This window comes from Desmodus rotundus, chromosome 3 (genome assembly GCF_022682495.2).
Source record: "Desmodus rotundus isolate HL8 chromosome 3, HLdesRot8A.1, whole genome shotgun sequence".
NCBI lineage: Eukaryota > Metazoa > Chordata > Mammalia > Chiroptera > Phyllostomidae > Desmodus > Desmodus rotundus.
This window is the reverse complement of record NC_071389.1, coordinates 42,387,239-42,408,955: the sequence shown is the minus strand read 5'-3', so window position 1 is coordinate 42,408,955 and position 21,717 is coordinate 42,387,239. Positions and strand designations below refer to the sequence as shown.

Below are 21,717 nucleotides of genomic sequence, written 5' to 3'. Positions count from 1 at the left end.
TCCCAGCTCTACACCAGGCTCCCAGCCCAGGGTTCCAGTGCCAAGAAGATAAGTCCCTGTATTCCAGCTGCAAAAACAAGGGGACTGAATCAGTGGAAGAAACTTCTGGAGTACTAAGCCCTTCTTCTTAAAGAATCCACACATGCACTTACTCAAACTCACGCCCTCCGAGCTGCAGCACCAGGGTAGCAGGTTGAAAGGCACCAGTGGCACACAGAGAGAAACTAAAGTGTCTGGCATCGATGCAAGAGCTGGGGCACTGCTTTATCTCAGAAGGAAGGCAGGCAGACACCGCTGTTTCTTTTCTGAACCCTCCCCCTACACAGCCACAGAGCTGGCAGGCTGGTGCCATATCTGAGACTTCATCAACCTAGATAACACTGCTTGCCCCTTTCTGGAGATCTCCTGAGACTCTATCCCAGACAACTTGCAGTCCCACCAACTATTTTCCGTGACTATTCCATATGAATAGCTGGTCTTGGCTCAAGCTTCATAACTTCCTAATCCTTCACACAAGCAACAGCCAGCCTCAGTGAGCCCCCAGACCCCATACCTCTTGGTAAGTGGCCCCCGGCCTAGCACTAGCAGTAGCCAGCCTAGATTCACAGCTTGGCTTCACCTGGAAATCTCCAAGCCCAGCACAAGTAGCAGCCATCTCAAATTGCTTTATAACTCAGGCATGGTTCCCTGGGCAAAACCTTGGCCCACATGACCCAGGAAACCTCAGAGCCTCTGCACCTAGTGGACAGCTACAGACCATGTCAGAGCACCACCACCCTCCCCCTGAACAGCTGATCCTCCACAGAGGGTAGAGGTTGGTGGTCAGTGGTCACAGCCAATTCTTGCAGCTGGCTGGCCTGGGTAAATCCTCCCTATTGACCTGCAAAGAGCGACCAAGGCTCAACTACAAGAGGAGTGTGTACTCAGCCCACATGAAGGGCATACCTCGAATACGCAACTTGGGTAACAGGGGAGGCTGTGCCACTGGACCCAACAGGACACCTACTACATTAGGCCATGCTACCCAGACAGGGCATCATAGCAGCTCTACCTAATACATAGAAACAAACACAGGGAAGCTGCCAAAATAGGGAGACAAAGAAACATGGCCCAAATGAAAGAACAGATCAAAACTCCAGAAAAAGTACTAAACAAAATAAAGATAAGCAATCTATCAGATCAGAGTTCAAAACACTGGTTATAAGGATGCTCAAGGAACTTAGTGAGGACTTCAACAGCATAAAAAAGATGCAGTCAGAAACAAAAGACACACTAATTGAAATAAAGAACAATTTACAGGGAAACAACAGTACAGTGGATGAAGCTGAGAATCAATCAATGATTTAGAACATAAGGAAGCAAAAAACAACCATGCAGAACGGCAAGAAGAAAAAAGAATCCAAGAAAATGAGGATAGTGTAAGCAATCTCTGTAACAACTTCAAGTGTTCCAACTTTTGCATGATAGGGGTGCCAGAAAGAGAAGAGAAAGACCAAGAAATTGGAAATCTATTCAAAAAAATAATTAAAGAAAACTTCCCTAATTTGGTGAAGGAAATAGACATGCAAGTCCAGGAGACACAGAGAGTCCCACTCAAGATGGATGCAAAGAGGCAACTCCAAGACTCTTCAAAATTAAAATGCTAAAGATGAAGAGAGAATTTTAAAAGCAAGAGAAAAGTAGTTACTTACAGAGGAATTCCCATAAGACTGTTAGCTGATTTCTCAAAAGAAACTTTGCAGGCTAGAAGGGATTGGCAAGAAATACTCAAAGTCATGAAAAGCAGGGACCAACAGCCAAGCCTGGTCTACCCAGCAAAGATATCATTTAGAATGGAAGGGCAGATAAACAGCTTTGCAGACAAGAAAAAACTAAAGGAGTTTATCATCACGAAACCATTATTATGTGAAAGGTTAAAGGGACTTATTTAAGAAAAAGAAGATCAAAACTATGAACAATAAAATGGCAAAAGTACATATCTATCAACAATTGAATCTAAAAAACAAACTAAGCAAACAAGAAGAACAGAGACAGATTCATGGATATGGAGAGAGTTTCAATGGTTGCCAGATGGGAGGGGTGTGTAGGGGAACGGGTGAGGAGGTGAGGGGATTAAGGAGTACAAATAGGTAGTTACAGAATAGTCATGGGGATGTAAAGTACAGTATAGGAAATGGAGTAGCCAAAGAACTTATATGAAGGACCCATGGACATGAACAATGGTCAGGGGATTGCCTGAGGGAGTGGGGGGGGCTGGGTGGCAGGGGGAAAGGGGGAAAAATTGGGACAACTGTAATAGCATAATAAATAAAATATAATTTAAAAAAGAGAGATGCTTCAAAATAAAGTGACTTTAAAAAAAATATTCCCCAAGTTTTCTCCTGTTTGGGAGACATACTTTTGTGACTCAGTGCTGGAGAGAATCTTCCCTATTTGAGTATTTGGTGTGTTGTTCAAGAACTCATCAGGAAAGAGCCCTTGATTTACTATGTGGATGTGAGCATTTCTCGTAATCGAGGATGTAATTCACCCATCATCTTGATATAGGTGCCATGTCTTTGATTAATTGATAAGTTTATGGTGTATTTGAAACCCTTAGATACATAGAATTGGGTGACTAGGCATTACTGTAATCCTCTGTGGAGCAGAGAGCAATTGGGACGTGCAGAGGCGCGTCGGAAACGGCAGCACGGCCCGGGCGGAAAAGCTATTGACTCTGAGATCTGTGTGGGTCAGTGGAGTGCTTTCTTCCCTCTCCCCCCCATGGCCCACGCAAAGCCCTTTACTCTCAAGCACTAGAAAACTATTTTATTAAAAACACTGATGGCCAAAAAAAAGACAGAACTTTACTCCCAGATAAAGCAATAGCATTATACTTGATTATTTAGTATTTAAATAAAGTCATCAGTATGTAGGAAAAATATAAAAACATGAGAGAGGAAAATAAGCCTGCAAATAATATTACCAGTGGTCTACAGCATTTTTAAAAATTTAATGAATATATATGTGTATACACACATATCCCCACACATTTCTATGTATATGTACATAGAAATATAAAAATATTTAAAAGCTATATATAGATGCATACATAATATGTAGTTGTATATGCATACATATATAAAGCCTAGAACAATGTATAAACACAGTAAGTACTCAAAAATATTAGCTATTACTTATAAAATACATATTTAAAATTCCAGCAGCATTCCAATGACAAAATACGTGTAAATTTATTTTTTATTGTTAATCAATATTTAAATTGTGTTCATAGACTAGAACAGAGGACATAAGAATACTAAAGAAGTATTTTTTTCTCTTTATATCAGAGGTTAAAACTACCTTCTGAATTCTACAAATATTTAATGATATTTATTAGATAAATAAAATATATTAGATACAGGAAAATCAACACAGCAAACTCTTAGGTAAATCTGATCTATCATCTATCCATCTACCTAAACTTTTGTTTCTCCTCTTCCAACTATATTTTCTGGTGATTTAATCTCAATTCAGAATAATGTTATTTCCTCTAAGTAAATATTTGCTCAGATTCTGCCCAACTCCCTTACCCACCCATCAGAACACTGAGGAGATTTGCATCCGAGGGCGCAGAGAGATACATCTTTGGCTGGAGTGGGATGCTTGTGCAGTCGCTTGGAGTTTCCTAGCATTCCAGCTTTCTACACACTTCTTAGAGAAGGAGAAAGGTAGGACTCTGATAGGATGGAGGGGAGGAAACAGGGACCAGCGCTCACTGATGCTCCTTTAATAATGGAATAGCTGTTGCACCAGCTTTTTTAAAAACAGCTACAGTGGAGGACTGTGGTCTAAGTCCACAAACAAACTCTTAGCCAACAAGATTCTTAGTGTATTCTATACCTTGTATTAATATTACGAACCCCTGGGTACGTGTTTAACCAGTTACCCTTCTTCCCCTCCCTGGGCTGGAAGCCCTTTGAGGACAAGGTCTGCCTTGGTTTATTCATTTAGTTTTCTATCATCTTGCACAGTGCTGTGCATACAGTAGATGCAGATATGTACAGTATGTTTTCAATTGATCTTCCTAGTATCTTAAACTCACACAGCATTTCAGAGTTTTCAAAGTCTACCAAAAGCAAGATGTACAATATTTGTATAAAGCTTTATGGTTTATTAAGTATATGTACTTTGCATGTATAAAAATACTCCATGTCCAGTGCAATGCACAGAACCTTGCACACAGCTGGTGCCTAATAAATGGTAGCTCCTGTTTTTATCATCTCATCTGATTGTTTGAGAGTGGTGCGTTAGGAAGGTGAGGCCACCTTGTCCCCAGTGTTTACATATGAGGAAATGAAAATTCAGGGAAGTAGCTTCCTAGAAATCCCAAGCTTGTTCACAGCAGAGGACAACAACTATAAAGTTTTGATTCTTAATTTGTACTTTTTCCTCTTTATAACATACTCGATTTCTTTTTTATTTTCTCCCTCCGCAGCAAGCCATGAAGATTGTTGTGGATGGAGCCAAATATGCTTTAAATCCCTCCTTAGAACGTGCTCAGCAAGGCCACACGGTGAGTCAGCCTTTGCTGCAGAAGCCACTGGGGCTGTGTTGAAGATGGTGACAGGAACAGGTTAGGAAGGAAGAGTTCACAGATAAACCGAAGGTGTAAGCTATGTTTTTTTTCTTTCCTTCTAGAATATTTACACAGCTTCATTTTCAATGTCAAATTAAAAATTTGGAGATTTGGGTAATTTATTTATTCAGACCAGAGCAGCTGAAATGCAGCATCTGTTTTCCTGGGAGCATCTGCAGTCACAAACTCGTGCATCTGGGCCCCCTGATGCACGTGGAGCTATGTTCATTCACACAACAAGCGCACGCAGCACTCTGCTCCCCGAGCATTTCAGCCTGCTCAGAGGACCAGAGAAGACATGTGTGGTCTCCATCTTATTAGCTATTTATTTATTCAACAAATATTGATTGAATGCCATGTGCCAGGTACTATAACAGGCTTCAGGGATACAACAGTAATTTTTTTTGACCACGCTTTATCATATATATGTATATGACAAACACACAACCACACAGAGAATGTATGTGCATGTGTGTGAGATTATTTCTTTTCTTCTAAAAGGTAACCTTTGTGGTGATTGTGGGGAGAGAGGGGAGGGAGGAGGTGGAACAGGGTATAAGGGGTATAAATGATAATGGGAAAAATATAATAAAAAATAAACTATTCAAAAAATAAAAAATATAAGGTAATCTATTAGATTCCAATTACAATTGGTTGTTTTAGACCCCTTTTTTTGGCATTAAAAAATAGCCATTTCCAAGGGGTGGTTAGAATACTCCTGTTGTAACATACCTTTCCTGTCACAACCCCTTATTCAGATGAAATTTCTCTGGTAAAGGAGCATCACTAAAGAGTAGGCCCTCCCTCCTGTACTGGTGCTCCCTGGCCCACCAGCCTCTAATGAGTAGGTGTCAATACTGAAGCGATAATGGAAGACAATGCTGTCACATAATGACGCTCTCCCGCTGCTCCAGAAACGCAGAAGAAAAGCCAAGACATTGATCCTATGGCAGTGTTCTGTAACAGTGACTGTTCCTATTATGGCAGGAGACTGTGGGAGATTTAATAATTTTCCCTAATATATGCAGTGCAGCGTAGTGTCCATGATCAATGCACTATTGTTACCAGTCTGCTGCCTTTTTATTGGCATTGGTAATGGGCCTCCTCGTATATGTCTCAGCCACAAGTTTAAGTTGGTAAACTTCCCCTACTCCTTCAATAGATGAATGACTGTTAGCAGTCAAATTAGAACCAGCAGAGTCGGGGATCCAAGTGGATCTGATACGGGGTACTTAAAATGACAATGAATTAACATAAGTCTGCAAAAACCCAAACTGTGCTCCCAGTATTTATGACACTGAACTCGGATTCTACACATCCCAGGCTGCTGGTTGGCCAGACGCTTGCTGAAATATTCTTCTAGAAATGCCTTTAAGAGAAACGTATTTCTTTACTTAATAATTGTGGTAAGAGTGGACAGCATGCCATTACAGTTCTTGATTTTGACCTTCAAAAAATGAGGACTACTACATCCTTGGGAAGAAGTCCATCTCTGAAAGAAGTTAATCTCTCAAAGTTGACTTAAAAAGTTTTCCCTGAAATGTTTAGAACTTCCAGTACCTTGGCTAAATGTAATTGTGTCTGTTAATAAGGTTTTACGTTCATGGTATAATTAAATGCATGGTAGAACTCTGAGTATGTTTTATAGGAGAAAATTTAAGCAGCTGCTTAAATTCTCTTTTCAAACAGAATGGTAAATTTCACCACGAAGTCCTATAATTTCATGGTTTTTTTCACAGTAAATAATTATCTGTACCTCTGCTGGAACTGACTGATATGTATGTGCTCCCTGCAGGTGTGGTCTCAGGTGCAGGGAGTTATGCAACTCAGTAACCTGTGAAGCTTGATTAAGTCTCATACACTATTCGTCAATGGGAACCTTGGCTGAGCCTTACCAATCATTTTGAATAACAGCCTATAGATTGATTGAAGTTATCATAAACATCAATTCTGAGAAAATTATTGGTGGCAAATTCTGCTTTCAGATTTATTGAAAGTGGCCACATCTCTCAGCTTTATAGGCTTCAATCCATCCACCAGTCAATCAATCAATACTGACTCGGTGCCTGTTTTGTGCCAAGCACTCTTATGGGTGTTGGGTATACAGCAGTAGAAAAGACGGACTGAATCCCACTGCTCATGAAATGTATATTCTAGACAGAGAAAAGAGACAACAGTAGACGATGGGCTGAAGAGCGGAAAGCAGGGTTATGAATCACAGGATGATGGGAGAGAGTCGGCAGCTACTTTAGATCGCTGAGCCTCTTTGAAGAGCTATTATTTGAACCCACATATGCATGTTGAGGATTATTTGATTTCATGGGCAAAATATGATAGGTATTTCACTTTGTTAACATTGATACTATTTGTTTATATACTGCATCCCATGTGTATTTAATAACCCACATTCCTCTCCAGGACTTGGTTGTACAACATGAATTTGGGGGAAGGAAAGTAGGTGATTTTCCAGGTTCTTCTGATTTGTTATTTTTTGTTTTTTATTATTATGTTTTTAATTTCAATATAATCCCAGGGCATAAGATTTTAAAGTAAAGGCATAAATGTTTATGGTAAAAAAGGTTACTGAAGATAAAACTTATACTTTGAAATCAGATTTAGTTGAAGTCTGGATTCTGTATTATAATTCTCAGTTTTCCTCTCTCATAAGGCAGCATCATTCTATCTTGCATGTTTTACAGAAGGGTAATTTTTCTTAAAACAACAGTTGTAGCTATAATTCTTACCACATATATGAAAGCATCATGCACCGTGTCTGACCCAATGTAGGTGCCTGTATGTTGGTTTCCTTCCTACTTATTTGCATTATCAGTTTTCTCAGCAATTTTTCATTAGTACAGATAAACAAGAGTTGATGGTATGTGCATTTTTGCTTGATAGAATTTCATAGAACTCATTTCATCAGTGTGTGATTAGCTTCAAAGCTTCGAATCTAACCCAGTTTCGAGATAACTGGGAGACGAAACTAAGGGGAAGGAACAAATGAAGCATTGTAAGAGAAGCAAAAGTCAGCTTGAGGTTGTCTGATGTTTTTAAACTAACATCATCTTTAATCTCCTATGCCCTTCTTCCCAGATAATAAGAGCTGTGCACTAAAAGTGCTGAGATAAACTAATGGGGAACAGGATACTACAAAAGACATTTGAAAGAGCCTATGTAATTTACTGCATGTCTGGTTTGTTTTACTTTCCAAAGCCTTCCTGTTGCTCAAGGAAATGCGTCTCTTCTGGCAACCTTCGGCCCTCCTTTAGACGGGGAGCCCCGAGAAAGCATCTGAGGGCAGGTAAACAGATGCAAAGCTCTCTGAGTGAGGAGTAAGCATAGGCCTTGTTCTCTGTGTCACATCTGAGGCATAAACAAAGTACCCTTTAGTACTTGTTTGAGAGAATTATCCCAAATGCAGGCAAACCAAGAGGCTGCTGGTGCATTCAGACATACAGAACTCCCAACATGCTCTGAAGGTAATTTACATGAGTGAATCACTAAAAAGCCTCCTACTCAATGAACTGCACCCCTGGGGAAAAGCCGTGCAAGCCCAGATCAGTGTGGGAACAACATAAGGGTGTTCTCTGTGCCAAAAAGGGGATTGGGCTGGATGGAAAATCCCCAAAAAGGGCCATCTGGCAGCATAAATTATCCATTTAAAATGGCTGGTGTGAGTTAATGACACCAAAGTCACCACGAACATGTACAACATCCTTCAGTTGAGTTTTAATGTCCCCTCAGGCCCTGTTTCAATTATGAGTTTCTATGCTGAATGTGGCCAAATATAAATTTATCCACTGTCCTCCCCAGATACATATACCAAGAAACTGCATTTTTCTGTAATAACTTAGGAGTAGAGAAGGGAGAATCGGTCTAGGCATATAATTGTGGGGAATTTCTCTAAAATTATATATATTTACATTTATTTATTATATATTATTTTTGTATAATCCCCCATAATTATACAATCATGGGAAATCCCCCATGATTATGCAATTATACTATGTATATGGTATTATCGCTCTGTCTATGCATCTATCCTCCCAAAAGAAGTCAGCCATTAAACTTCAGCTATTTAATGACTAAAAATAATATAGGTATTCAGACGTTAAAATTCATGATCATTTGATCTATAACGTACAGAGAAAGAATTCCTCTGAATAAAAAAGTTACCAGATCAAAGCACTCTATATTCCCCCAACACCAATGCTCCCAAATATGCCCCAAAGCAACCTACTTAAGGACCCAAAGGGCTGTCCCTTGTGGTGGAGGAGGTCCTCAGATGTCAGCCCAGTGAAAGCAGTTCTGAGATGTCTAAAACTGCGTCAGTACCACACTCAAGCTCACATGCACCAAACCTGTATATATCGATTCTGATTTTCACTGAAGCAGGTAAACTGACTAGGACTCTAATTAGCCTTTTATGAAGGGTTCAAAAAAGCTTCACATCCTTTAATTTTTTAATAGGCCATCATAAACTTTTCATTGGCACTACAGTGAGGCCTTGCAGATGATGCAGTTAGTGGCAGGGAGGAGTCAGCGTTTTCCTTTTCATCCAGGCCCAGGTGTATTTCTTAGCCCCTTCAGACAAACTGGTCTGAGGTAAATGTGGAGTGATGCTGATGTGGCCTTTGTAGACACCCCGCCACACCTTGAGTGCTGTGTTGCCAAAAACTGAAGAAGTCAGCACTGGGGCTAATATCCCTGTCCTTGTACTTCCCATCTTGCTTTATAGGTGAGCTTATGTGTCTGTTTCCCACCCCCAACTATGAATTCCTTGAAAGCAGGAGCCACAGCCTTCCCATTCATCCTGGAGTTCCCAGAACAAGGCATAGCGTTCCATCCAGGGAAAGCTCCAAATGAAGATTGTGCAATGAGCAAACGGATGAATGAATTAGTTGAGAAAGATTAGGTGGAAGCAAGGAAAAGTGAAAATTTTGCATTTTAGTAAAGGGTGAAGGACAAAAGACTCAGCCAGTGGGGCCTAAGGTTTTGTTTTATTTTCTATCATACAGTAAAAATGCCTGGGGGCTGGGGGATGGAATACTTTTCTATGAATGTTAGTTAACACATGTATGGAGTCCTGTAGCCACCACCACAATCCGGACCCAGAACAGTCTGACCATCCCCCAGATCTCCCTCATGCTATTCCTTTATAGTTACGCCCTCTGAGAACTGACCCTTCATATATCAGGGAAGATAGAGAGGAGTATGATTTGAAGATGAAAAGGTTCGTTCATACATTTTCTTGGTGCTTGTTTGTTCGTGCAGGAAATTACTCTGAGGCATGGGTAAGGGAGAATGGTCAGAAAAGATTTTAATGTAATTCTAAGATGTCTTATATATGTTATCTCATTTAATTCTCAAGAGCATTGAAACAGCTATTATTACTGACAGGCTATAAAAATGGAGACACAGGCTCAGAGAGGTTAGGTAATTTGCCAGTAATCACACAGCCAGCAAGAGCTGGCACCAGGATTACACTCTGCTGACCTGATTCCAAACCCCACATTCTATCCTCTATACCTGCTTGGCTTTGCATCGGGGGGAAGGCAGTGGAGAAGACTCCCCCTTGCCCAGGGAGAGATCAGATATGGAGAAAGACTCCAAAAAAGCTTCTCCTATCAGAACTACTCACATTACTCTCAATACTCCAGAATCAAGCTGAGACCACTCTGGGAGGTGAGACTGGAAGTCATCGTTTGCTTAGTTTACTGATGATGGACATAAAGACCATGACTCCACTTAAATAGAAAACCAATCATGATGACACCCACTAATCGAAAAAAATATTATGCAGTATTCTCATTTTATAAAAATCTAAGTACTGTATAAACATGTTATCCATCCAGTTGAAAAAGCTATAGATTTTTATTTTGATTATTAAAAGATAATTCAAAAAACCAAACTCAAAAGGCAGTTACTATAAAAACAATAGGAAAAGCAAAGGGAATGTTGGATTATAGCACAGGTGAAAGTATGTCAGAGTAGAAAATCATAACACCATTCTTACCAGGCTTCCATTTCAGCTGAATGGCTGCTTTTCATTGCCACACTTTTATAAATGCAGCAGCCAGATACAAGCAAGTGTTCGTGGTGAAAAAGTCAAAAAGTCAACTGCTTTGAGCTTGCCGTCTTCACTTTTACACAGTGTGGGCCCCCGTGGGCATGGAGACTTTGCAGTGCCAGCCACAAGCCCCCTCGCCCACCCTGCTTACCTGGCTCCACTTCATGCCATCCACTCGACTGGCTGCCACTGCCCGGGGAGCGTCCTTGGCCTGTGTAAAATGGCTCTTCACCAGGACTGTCCATTTCATCCTCCACAGACTTGAGGCGCTTCGTGGAGCTGAAATGACACATGGGTACACGTTTACAGGCAATCCGAACCACCTTTCAATTGGACATTGCCTCTCTGGTTGAAAGAAAGCCAAGAGAGGAAGCAATTGGGCAACTCAGTACAGTTCTAGGACTCTTTTAGGCTCTTGTTCAATTTAGTGAGTCACTGGATGTGGAACAGAGTCTTGGGTCTGTCTTGTTCCAAGTGTCTGGGCTTGATTTTTATTGTCACTCAAGTTGCTGCTGCTGCCACATCCTGTTCCTTTTTCCTTTGAGGAACTGGGGGCTGGCTCCCGCTCCCGTCTCCACCTGGAAGTATCAGCAGTAAGGCCACATTTTATAACTCCCAGGCTGTGCCTGGGACATAGCCATCAGCAATTTTTTTAGACATCAATTCAATCCCTTCTGGTCCCGTAGAAAGGATAAAAATCAGGGTGCATGACCCTCCAAGAAAAGCTTGAATTGCTGGGGTTTTTCTTTTTTCTTGCCATCTTTTCTGATCTTCCACTTGGATCTTTTCATTCAAAAAATATTTTCTGCAGAGTTACAATAGTTCAGGTACTGATCTAGACACTAGAGATAAAACAGAACTAAAGAGACCAAAAAAAAAAGGGAGGAAGGATTACATTTCCTTCCTCATATGTGACAATAAGGGACATGGAAAAAGAGTGGCCCGATGACTTTTATGTCTTCCTGTACAAAGAGATTACCGAAATGAAGTTCTATTCCATCAGTGCAGGGACTTTTTTATTTTTGGAGAGGTACGGTTGATACATTTCCAGATGTTTCTGTTTCTTCCAGTTAAAGGACTGAATTCTTTTCTCCCAGTTTGAGGCTTCAGAAAGAGAATGTAACAGGCAGTGAAATACTACAGACGGGCAGGCTTCAGGCCTAGCGGGAGTGCTTGTTGTCAGGTGTCAGGGTATGGAATTCTTAATGCTTCCATTCATCAAACACTCGCCAGGTACCTCCTACATAGCAGGTGTGGGGTGAAATGCTGGGATACAGATGAATCAGACATGTCTCCATGGGGTTTACTGTCTAGTGGATGAAGACACAGGTAAACAAAATTATGCAACAGAAACACAGGAACTGTGATGGAACCACATATAGGATATAATGGGTTCCTCGATGGAGGAAGGAAGTGTGGTACACCTGGGAGATGGGAAAAGGCTCCCCCTAGCAGGTGGTTTCAGAGCTGCCTGTGAGTGTAAGTGTCAAAGAGACAGAGCAGAAAGAAGGAAAGGGCAGAGATGGGCTGTTATTCAGCTGATGCACCACCCAGGCAGCCATTTTAGATTTTAAAATATTAAAATACTTCTTTACCAATTGGCAAAGTGCCATTGTCTAATGCCCCATAAGCTTCCCCCAACCTCACTGCCCATCTTTGCCCGAGGGCAACCTCATGATCCAAAACTTAAAGGGTTCATGTCTGGCACACCTGGGGCATTCCAGGACTTAGCCCTAGCACTGGGGCAGGGTGCCACCTGCCCTAATCGATTTGCTAGTGTCACTTGAGTTATTGGGTATTTTGAACATCACTCCTGGAGGGAGGTAAATCCCAGGCAGAAACAACATCCTGAGTAAAGGGTGACACGGGCAGAGAATTGCCAGGTGTTTGGTATGGCGAAAGTTCAAAGAATGGTGCAGCAAAGGAGGGAAGGAGAGGTTATAGAAGATGTTGTAGGTCTGGACTTTATCCCACCAGCAGCGGAGACTCCCTGAAAAAGTCAACGGTGAGTGACATCAGAGTCATATTTTAGAAAGGTCACTCTGGTAGTTGTGCAGATGAAAAATTTAGAAAAGCAAAGGGAAAAGAGAGATGGAACTGAGAGGCAGGGAGATAATTAAGAGTCTATTGAACCAATCCAAATAAAAAATGTGGACGACCCAATTTAAGGCAAGAAATTCTAGTTACTAAAGTTGGCATATCAGTATTCTTAGCCTTTAAGTCATTCTTATTAAAGCCAGACCACTGGAAAGCAACATATATGTTGCATGCTAGCTTAGTACCCAAAGGACATACCTTTTTTCGCTTATTTAATGTTCTTTGCTTGGCTTTCCTTGAAATTCAATGAAAAATAGTCACTTGAAAAACTTTTCTGTATTTTATGTAAAACTGCATCTAGTAGAAGTACTTTATAAAAGAATATACACAAAAATTCCTACTATTACATAAAGCCAGAAAAAAATATTTCTTTGACTGAATTTCCATTGTTCCCTTTTATTGGAAAACACAGATTATATAACCTATTTCTTCCCCTTCTTGCCTTGGTAACCAGGAAGCTCAGGGTCAAATTTAAGGAATAACTCTTGATTCTGGTTCTAAATATAAAAACCTCTCCTATCCTTCCATATGGTTTCTAGCCTCTCTTTCTATATTTAAAATGACCTGTTGTGTTTTAAAATTGAAAGCCACTTGAAATCATTTTAGAAGTTGGAAGAAAACAAGTTACAAAGGAATAAATATTTCCTTTATGTTCTCTGGCAAATAAATAAACGCCAGACCTGTATGTTCTGATGGGACTGTGAGGTCTGTGGTGAAAGGGTGTCTCTCTGTCTCTGTCTGTGTGTCTGTCTCTCTATATTTGTATAAATACATATAAGAATATATATCTTTTAATGTCTAGTGTCTACCACAGTGTCTGGTTAATAGTATACATTAAAAAACTGCTGATTTGGGCTACCGACTTAAAAACAGCCACGAGTATTTATGACAAGGATTTGCCCAAGTATCGTGATTCAGTGAGATCCAACCCCAAAACCAACTCTATTGCCCGTCATTTCCCCATTATTAATATTTTTCTGAGTTTATCAAGATTTGGCTTCTTTGGTATCCATTAATAAAATGCAAACAAACCATGCAGGTACTAAATTCTAAATGTGAAAGAGTCTGTAGATATCAGCTGAAACCTTAGTTTGAAGTCAAGGACTTTCAGGGTTGACACAGGAGAGATGTTCAGACAATGAAGGTATAGGATGAAGGGGAGAAAAAGATCCAGGACTGAAAACATTACACGTGCTGGGGTGGACAGGTGGAGGGCTTCCCAGAGTTTATTAACTTCACAAACTTGATGGTTGGTTTATCTTGACAATGTTTTTTGGGGATAAAAAAGTATATTTTATCTCAATTTTTATACTACCTCTTCTATGATTTTGAAGATGTTGACTACGAAGGGGTACAGAAACTATAGAAACTACAATTAATGCCTATCGATCTCCTTTATTTTTTTCTAATTTAGAAATGAATTAGTCAATAATTTTGGTTTCTTGTTCTTGACTTTCTCACACACTGATTCTATTTGTCCGGAAACATTCAAGGAAAATAGGAAGTAGCAGTGAGATCTCTTCTTCTCTTCTAAGGAACGACGCACCATCTCTACTTGTGCGTAAAATTTGTTCTTGTGTTCTTAGCAATTCAACCTAGAAATTAAGGTAAGACTGCTACCTTCATTCCAAATCTTTGCCGAATCCCTATTATGTATAAAGCCTAGAAGCCTTACCTTAGACCTATAAAACTGCAAAATGCCTCTTTCCAGAATGTTCATCGTACCCCAAACTAAAAATTTCCATTTACTTGTCAGTCTCTAACCACCAGATTGTAAAGCTCCTATTACTTGACTTTATGTCCACAGTGCTGAGGACAGTATCCTTGGTGTTTAATAATTCTGTTGCTGAATAAGAAGAGTAAGTCACTCTCCTCTAAGGCACTCACAGTCCAGGTGAGCAGGCAGAACCTGTAGAGATCTTAAAGACGGCAATAATAATTCAAGATAGCAAATGCTAAGTATCCAGGAAGAGTAGAGATGCTATATATTCCCTTTTTCGTGGGGGTGGCGCTCATGTCCTATTGTTCCTTATGAGAGAGTAAGTCTTATTCCTAAGAGTATTCAGTGTAAAAATAGTATATTATTTAAGTTTCAACAGACCTGACTTTGAACACAGACTCTGTCATTTACTAGGTCTATAACCTTGGGCAAGTTACTTAACTTCCCTGAACTTTGGGTCGATCCATTGTTAAATGGCCAGACTGTCTATACTGTAAAATCATTGTGAAGATTAAATCATATCAAGTATGTAAAGTACCTAATACAGTGCCTCTCACAGACCAGGTGACCAATTAATATTTGAACAGCATGAGCAAATGTTGATTGATTGATGAACTTTTCTATATGTAGATCTCAGGTATTCTCTGGGCACATTTTCTAACCTGTACACAGATAATTCTGCTGAGTCTATATGTTTAAATAATATTTTTAAAAAATAATCATCCTAGGGGAGTCTAATGAGAATAAAACAAACATATTACTGAGTTGTTAACTACCGGTGCTGTTTATAATTAGCTCCTTATCAGGGTGAGTTATTTGTGGAATATGAGAATGACACTAGCCTTTTAAATGACATTAATAATCAGATTTCCCCTCAGAGTCACAACAAAAGGCAACACAACAGCAGGAGAAGCACTGTTGGGGACATCCATGGTACATGCGCAGCGCACATATGAAAAACAAACAGCCCATCCACTTTTAAATTAATCGCTGCCCACAAGTGTTTGCAAAGCTTTTTCATGTTGACTGAGTGCAGTTTTATACAATGTCTTTTCCATCAGCAAACATTCAAAACCCTTGAAATGTATTAGCACCTGAATGTGTTCATAATCTCATTCTTTTATTATAAATGTACTTTGGATTTGAGACTTTTCCCCCCTGAAGAGCTGATACCACAACGAACTGTGGGAACATTTAAACAACATGAGAGATGATGGCAGGATTTGGTGGTTATACTTAGAAAATAACCATTTCAATCATTTTCAAGGTATTAGTAATGACAAAGCTGATTTTTTTTTTTTTTGGTAAGTAATGATGGTTAAAATTTTAAAGTCAAGGTAAGAGTGAGTCTCTATCAAAGAAAATTACTATAATTTTTCTAACATTTCTCGACATTGTTTCAAATCATAAAACTCTGGCCCTTGCTTTCGGAGGAATATGCATTTGTCCAGTGTTTTTCTGCAAAGCACACAAACGTTAAAGACCGTTCTGCACCATTCTTTTCTTTGTTGTCACAGTCCAATGCTAGAGCCAATTTGTAAAAGAATACTGTGGGTTTAATGCCTAATCCCTTTCCCTTTGCTTCAGGTTATCTAGAGACAACAGGATCTTGCAAAACGCTTAGTTCTGATTTTGGCTCTGTGACCTCAAAGGGATCAAGCGCCCTGCACTCATTATCTGGTTCTGCTCTCCCAACTTTACCTCTTTAAGGTCTCCAGGTGCTCTGAGGTTTGTGATCCAGCCGCACAGCCAGGAGACCACTTCACACCAGGCTATCAAATAGGTTTATCTCTTAGGGAAACTCCAACGAACTGGATTTGGAGACCTTTGGCTCAGCAGGAAAAAAGCTGGCACTCAGCTGTGATATCTGCTGTGAGCATGGGGACTGAGAGTGGTGTCACCAGTGTCAACTTTGTGCCAAACAGTCCAAACGCACATCCGTTTCCCTAGTCAAACCTCGTCCTTAATTTCCTGAGAATGTGCTACGCTCATCATTCATCCTCCCTCCACGCCTTTGCTCAGGTCTTCACCCCATACAGAACAACATTCCTTTTTCTTTCCATCTCACCAACCCTATGCGACATTTATCACTGAGCACAAGTCACTCTTTTTGGACAAAGCCTTCTTTATCTATTTTTATCCTTTGTCCCATAATTTAGCTGTTCATTTACCGTCTGGTGTGTGTGTGTGTGTGTGTGTGTGTAATTTATCTGTCTGTCTGTCTGTCTATTTCTGCTGCATATGCATCAGCTTTCTCACCCCAATTAGACTGAAAGTCTGTTGGGGCTGAACCCACCTTCTAGTACCTTCTACAGCTATTGGCACATTGCTAAGTGTCTGGAAGGCCTAGAATTAAAATCAAGGTGTGTAACTATGAAGTATGACTTTCTTAAGAGCCATCAATCACCTTACCTGGTAGAGGATGTGCTGGGTAAAGACCTCCTCATGGCTCCTGGACTCATGCTGTAGTAAGAAGAACTTTCCAAATCTGAGAGAGAAAAATTCGGGCCAGTTCCTGCAGCTATTGGTGCTAGAATAAAACAAACAAACAAAAAAAAACAAGAAAGAAAAAAAAATGTTAAGTTCTGTGAATAAAAGATCAAAGAGAGTATATTTCAGTGTTGCATTTAACACATTTCATTTTTTGAATTTATAGGGTAAACATCCAAAATAATGAGGAATAAACTCTGACGTCAAAAGAATGTTGACAAGAAAAATAGTCTCTACGAGAAAGACACTTTTTTTCCTAATGTATCTTTCATCTTTTCTCTTTTTTTAATGTCAAATCATCACTAGGGTTGCAATGTCCCTGGATGCTTTTAACAAAAATACCTCCACGTTTTGGGTTGCAAGTTTTCTTCAGTGACCAGCCAGAACTTTCCCCGGGCTTTTCTAACTTTGTCTGAACCTGATAGCCTTCACTCACCTGTATTTTGGAATCAGGTATGAACTGCAAATTCATTGGTCCCATTTTTTTTGTAATGAGATATGTGTGATTCCCCCTTACTCTGAGTCACCTCAGCACTCCACAGACACCTGTACTTTAACATCTGTCCCACCTATGCAGGGCCTTCAAACTATGGTCCCCACGCACAGCTGTGGAGAAAGTTTTATGGGAAAACATCCACTCCCGTTCATGTAGGCAATGTCTGCTGCCACTCTATGAGTGCAGAGACAAGCAGCTCTGACAGGGATCATATGCTTCACAAAGCAGAACGTATTTATGTAGAAGAATTTGCCAACCTCTGATTTAAGGAATTACTAAGGATAATTTTGACTGTATGTGATTTCAGAGCAGAGAGTTGTACGAGATGCAATTCCCTAAAATTTTTACTTTTTATGTCCTAGAGTAACTAGATACCTTGTTTTCAGTAGTAGCACAATAAATGTTTTAAAGAAATAAATAGCATCTATCAGTCTTATGAAATAACTCTTTGCAAAATTAGTAGTGCAACTACATTAGTATAAATAATTTCATTTGAAAGATTATGCAAAAGCAAAAACAATACATGCACTTGTCATTCTCTACTATAAGTTGGGACTGTTGTGGTTATATTGTCAGCATCTAATATAAACCCAGACACCAGGAGGCAGTCAGGAAGCACTGGTCAAACACAACTGATTCCTAGTCAAAGGAGAGCCAACAAAGTGTGAAAATTTCCCATCAAATTTGCATTTGTAATCTAGAAACATCACCCTGTCATGAGGTAGGAATGGTGGGGAGTGGCATGGCAGTTGAAGAATATAATCAGTAGAACCATAGAGGCCGGTGGAGCCACTTCAATAGATAAAATGGGAGTGCGGTCTAAATTCAAGGGACGGAAAGGAGGAGTTTGGAGTAAGTTATTTAGAAGTCAGAATCAAGAAAATGTGTTGACTTCTTAAGTTTGGTAATAATGGGAAAAGGGAGTGTGGGATGTTTCCCAGGATTATCGCCGGGGACAAATTGCAGCACCATCACAGAACAATAGACTCAAGGGAGGCTGGGAAGGGATACAGCGATTCCTAAGAATAAACACTTAGTTGTTTGATTAATAGCAATGGCTAAATCTTAATAATGACTGTCATTATATAAAAACAGTCACTGCTAAGAAATGGAAAACTCTGAAATTCACATATACTTTTTGAAATTCAAACACATCTTGCAATGGTAGGCTTTAATGCAGGAAGGTCCTTTAGTTCAAAAACAAATGGTTAGGCTTGAGTGCACGTGTAAACAGTGTTCTAATTAATAATTTTTAAATATAAAATATATTTGCATATTTCCCCCTTTTATTTTATAATATGTTATATTTTATGAGGGCTGATTATTCAAACATGGGTCTGGATCACCCATCATCCCTTTCAATGGCCTGGCATACAACAGGTACTTATTAATGTCCGTGCCTTCATGGAGCTTCGAGATTCACACCTCTCATTAACTAAAGAAGGCGGATACGGCTGGTCAGTGTCGAGGGTCTGGATTTAGATTTTCAGAAGTTTCAGGATGGGGTTGAGGCCTCAGCTGGATGGAGCAGCTGCTTCCCTCCCAAGCACCAGCAAGGCAGTTTTGTGAGCCCCTCTCCCCTGCTCTTGGAAGCAGAGATGGAGCAAGATGTGAGTGAAACAGGCCTGCCGGCACCGCGCACTGCAGGGACAGGTCTGAGGCCCTCTCCCTTGCGGTGAACACCCAGTTGCACTTACAGTTAACACTTTATCGATCATGGCCTGCCCTGGAAAAAAATGTCTTTTACCGTATCTTTTCAAAATGTCAAGGGAGAAGGAATAGGTGAAGGACGAAAAATGCATGCATAAATATGGCATTCCCAACTCTCAGGGAGATTAAAAAAATAATTAAGCCCACAGAAATGTTCCTTAGCTTGCCTGTACACTTACTTCATGTGAACCACTCCGCACACTGTAGCTGTAACCTAGCCAACAGCAGCAGGTGGCCTGGCAGCGCTGTGACACTTCCCAAAGTGTCTGCTGGACTTCTGGTGAGTAACTTTGGGGCTTGGAAAACTGATTATGTGTGTCTTGAATTTTAAAACCTCACTAAACTTCTGAAATGAGAATGGATTTCACAACCTGGATTAAATAATCCTAATGCACAGACCCAGACTCTGCCTTCCTCAGAAGAGTCTTATAAGGAAACACACCCCGGCACCACCTGGGTGTATGTGTCAGCCTATTAGAATGGATGTGTATGTACAGGTTATTGAAGTGGATTTTCATTCAGTGATATTGGGACGGCCAAAGAGACAGTGTCCTATCTGAGGGTAGGGGTCACTGACCAAGTATCCCTGCTAAAGGATTGGGTATTCTCAGTGCCTATAATCTGAACAGGAAGAGACTCTGAACTAAGAACTCAAAAGGTAGGCTTTTGGCAGGCTTTCTGAGTACTATTAGGGGCATGTTTTGGTAAGTACTCTATTATATCTAACTTAATCCTCAAAATGACCATTTCAGGAAAGTATATTTTCTAGATGAAAAGAACTAAACCCTGGAATGAGGTTAAATTACTTGTCCTGAATTACAGAAAGGCAAAAAAAGAGGGAGAGCCAGGATTAAAATTCAAGGGTGTCTGACCCTGAATCCTGTCCCCCCACATCACCTTGACTCTCATATATATTTGCCTTAAACTTGAGATGTCAAAAAGGTATACAATGTCTCCGTGCCTACAAGGTTTACAACCTAGTGGAATGATAAAATAATACCCGACTGTCTGACAGAATACCAAATGGGTTCAATATCAAAGGACAGACACAAAGAATGTGTTAGGAAAGCTCATATAGGACTAACAGATCATATCGGCTTGTGGGATCACAAAAGGGGTTGATTTCAGAAATTTTGGGTGCTTAAGCTAAGCCTTCAAGGATGGTTAGGATTTAAAGAGGCAGAGAAGGTAGACAGACAGGGTTTCCAGGCAATGAGAAAGTATGTGCATAAGTCTGGAGATCCGATATAAAGTGAGTGACTTGTGGGACCCATGACAGTTTCTGAGTGGGAAATGGTAACTGTTGCATCTGAAGAACGGTAATATGGGGAGAGCATTCAGAATAGGAGAAAGCCGACTAACACTCTGGAGGTGGGGGAATCAGTGGGTAGCTTAATTTAGGTCCTGGAAAGAGGCAACAGAGGCCTAACCCATGCTGTCAAGAAAGAAAATAGAATTTTCACAATAGATATGTCACTCTTCTGAGAGGGTAAACACGTATAAAAGACTGTTTCCAATTGTGCGCTATGAAGGGGCATAAATAAGCAAATGATCATATCACTCTAGCAAATATAAAATATCAGTAAGATATATATATATATATAAAACACATATAATGTGCTTCTTAGCTAATTATGGCAGTAAGTCCTGCAAATTAGGAAACTGAAAGTTTTCAGGGGTTAAATTACTTGTCCCATGCCTGCCTAGGATGCCATGGTGAGCTTCTGAAGCCAAAGACTCACTGCCTTCTGGTGTGTCACAGAGGTTACGTAGCCGCTGTCAAACTCGGGGATGTTAAGGGAGGACTGGACCAACCACAGCACTTCCTGTCTGCTCTATATATTGTGAGGCCTGATTTTTCTCCATCTACACTTGACTGTAGGCTTTGTCATTCTTTAATGATCTCATGCATAACATTTTCTCCCCAGCTAGAGTGAGTGCATTTTGAGAACTATAAAGATAGACTCCTAAGGCATTAAAAAAAAAAGTGCTGGTCTGGACCTTGGAGAGATTGTCTAGAGTCCCAGCCCTGCCAATAACCACCTGAGTGACTTGGTTCAGTCATTTAAACTCTTTGGACTTCATAATTCCAATAATAATCATGATAAAGATGAAAACTCACCACAGCCGCTGCCACCAGCAGCACCACCCACTGCTCTGGCCATCACCATCACAATAACAAAGGCTAACGTTCATTAAACATCCTTCAGGGGCAGACACTGGGCTAAGAGTTTAAACACACCATTCCGTTTAATCCTCACAACACTGCTAGGAAGGAATTGAGGCACGAAGAGGTTAAGTAACTTCCATAGTTCACCAAGTCGGAGGGTTATACCAGATGACCTTTAATCCTACAGATCCCACAGCCTCTTTTGTGTTCCTGAACAGCTCACCGCAGATTACAGCTCATCACAGTGGCTGATCAATGAATATGCCCTGAATTAAGAAGAGTGAATAATTGCCCTCTCCATTTGCATGCCCCCCAAACTTTAATAAATACACAAGGAAACTTAGAA

General features: G+C 40.3%; 1 protein-coding gene across 3 annotated transcripts in view; it reads right to left on the bottom strand.

Annotated features, from left to right (window-relative positions):
- The window catches only part of NFIA (nuclear factor I A), a 367,285-nt gene that overhangs the window by 87,798 nt on the left and 257,770 nt on the right, over window positions 1-21,717 (bottom strand). For all 3 annotated transcript variants that reach the window (XM_045199431.2, XM_024565329.3, XM_024565326.3), the window contains exons 5-6: window positions 16,918-17,035; window positions 10,840-10,967 (exon numbers count right to left, since the gene is read on the bottom strand). In XM_045199431.2, the coding sequence (XP_045055366.1) occupies window positions 10,840-10,967; window positions 16,918-17,035 (246 nt within the window). The remainder of the gene's footprint in view (window positions 1-10,839; window positions 10,968-16,917; window positions 17,036-21,717) is intronic.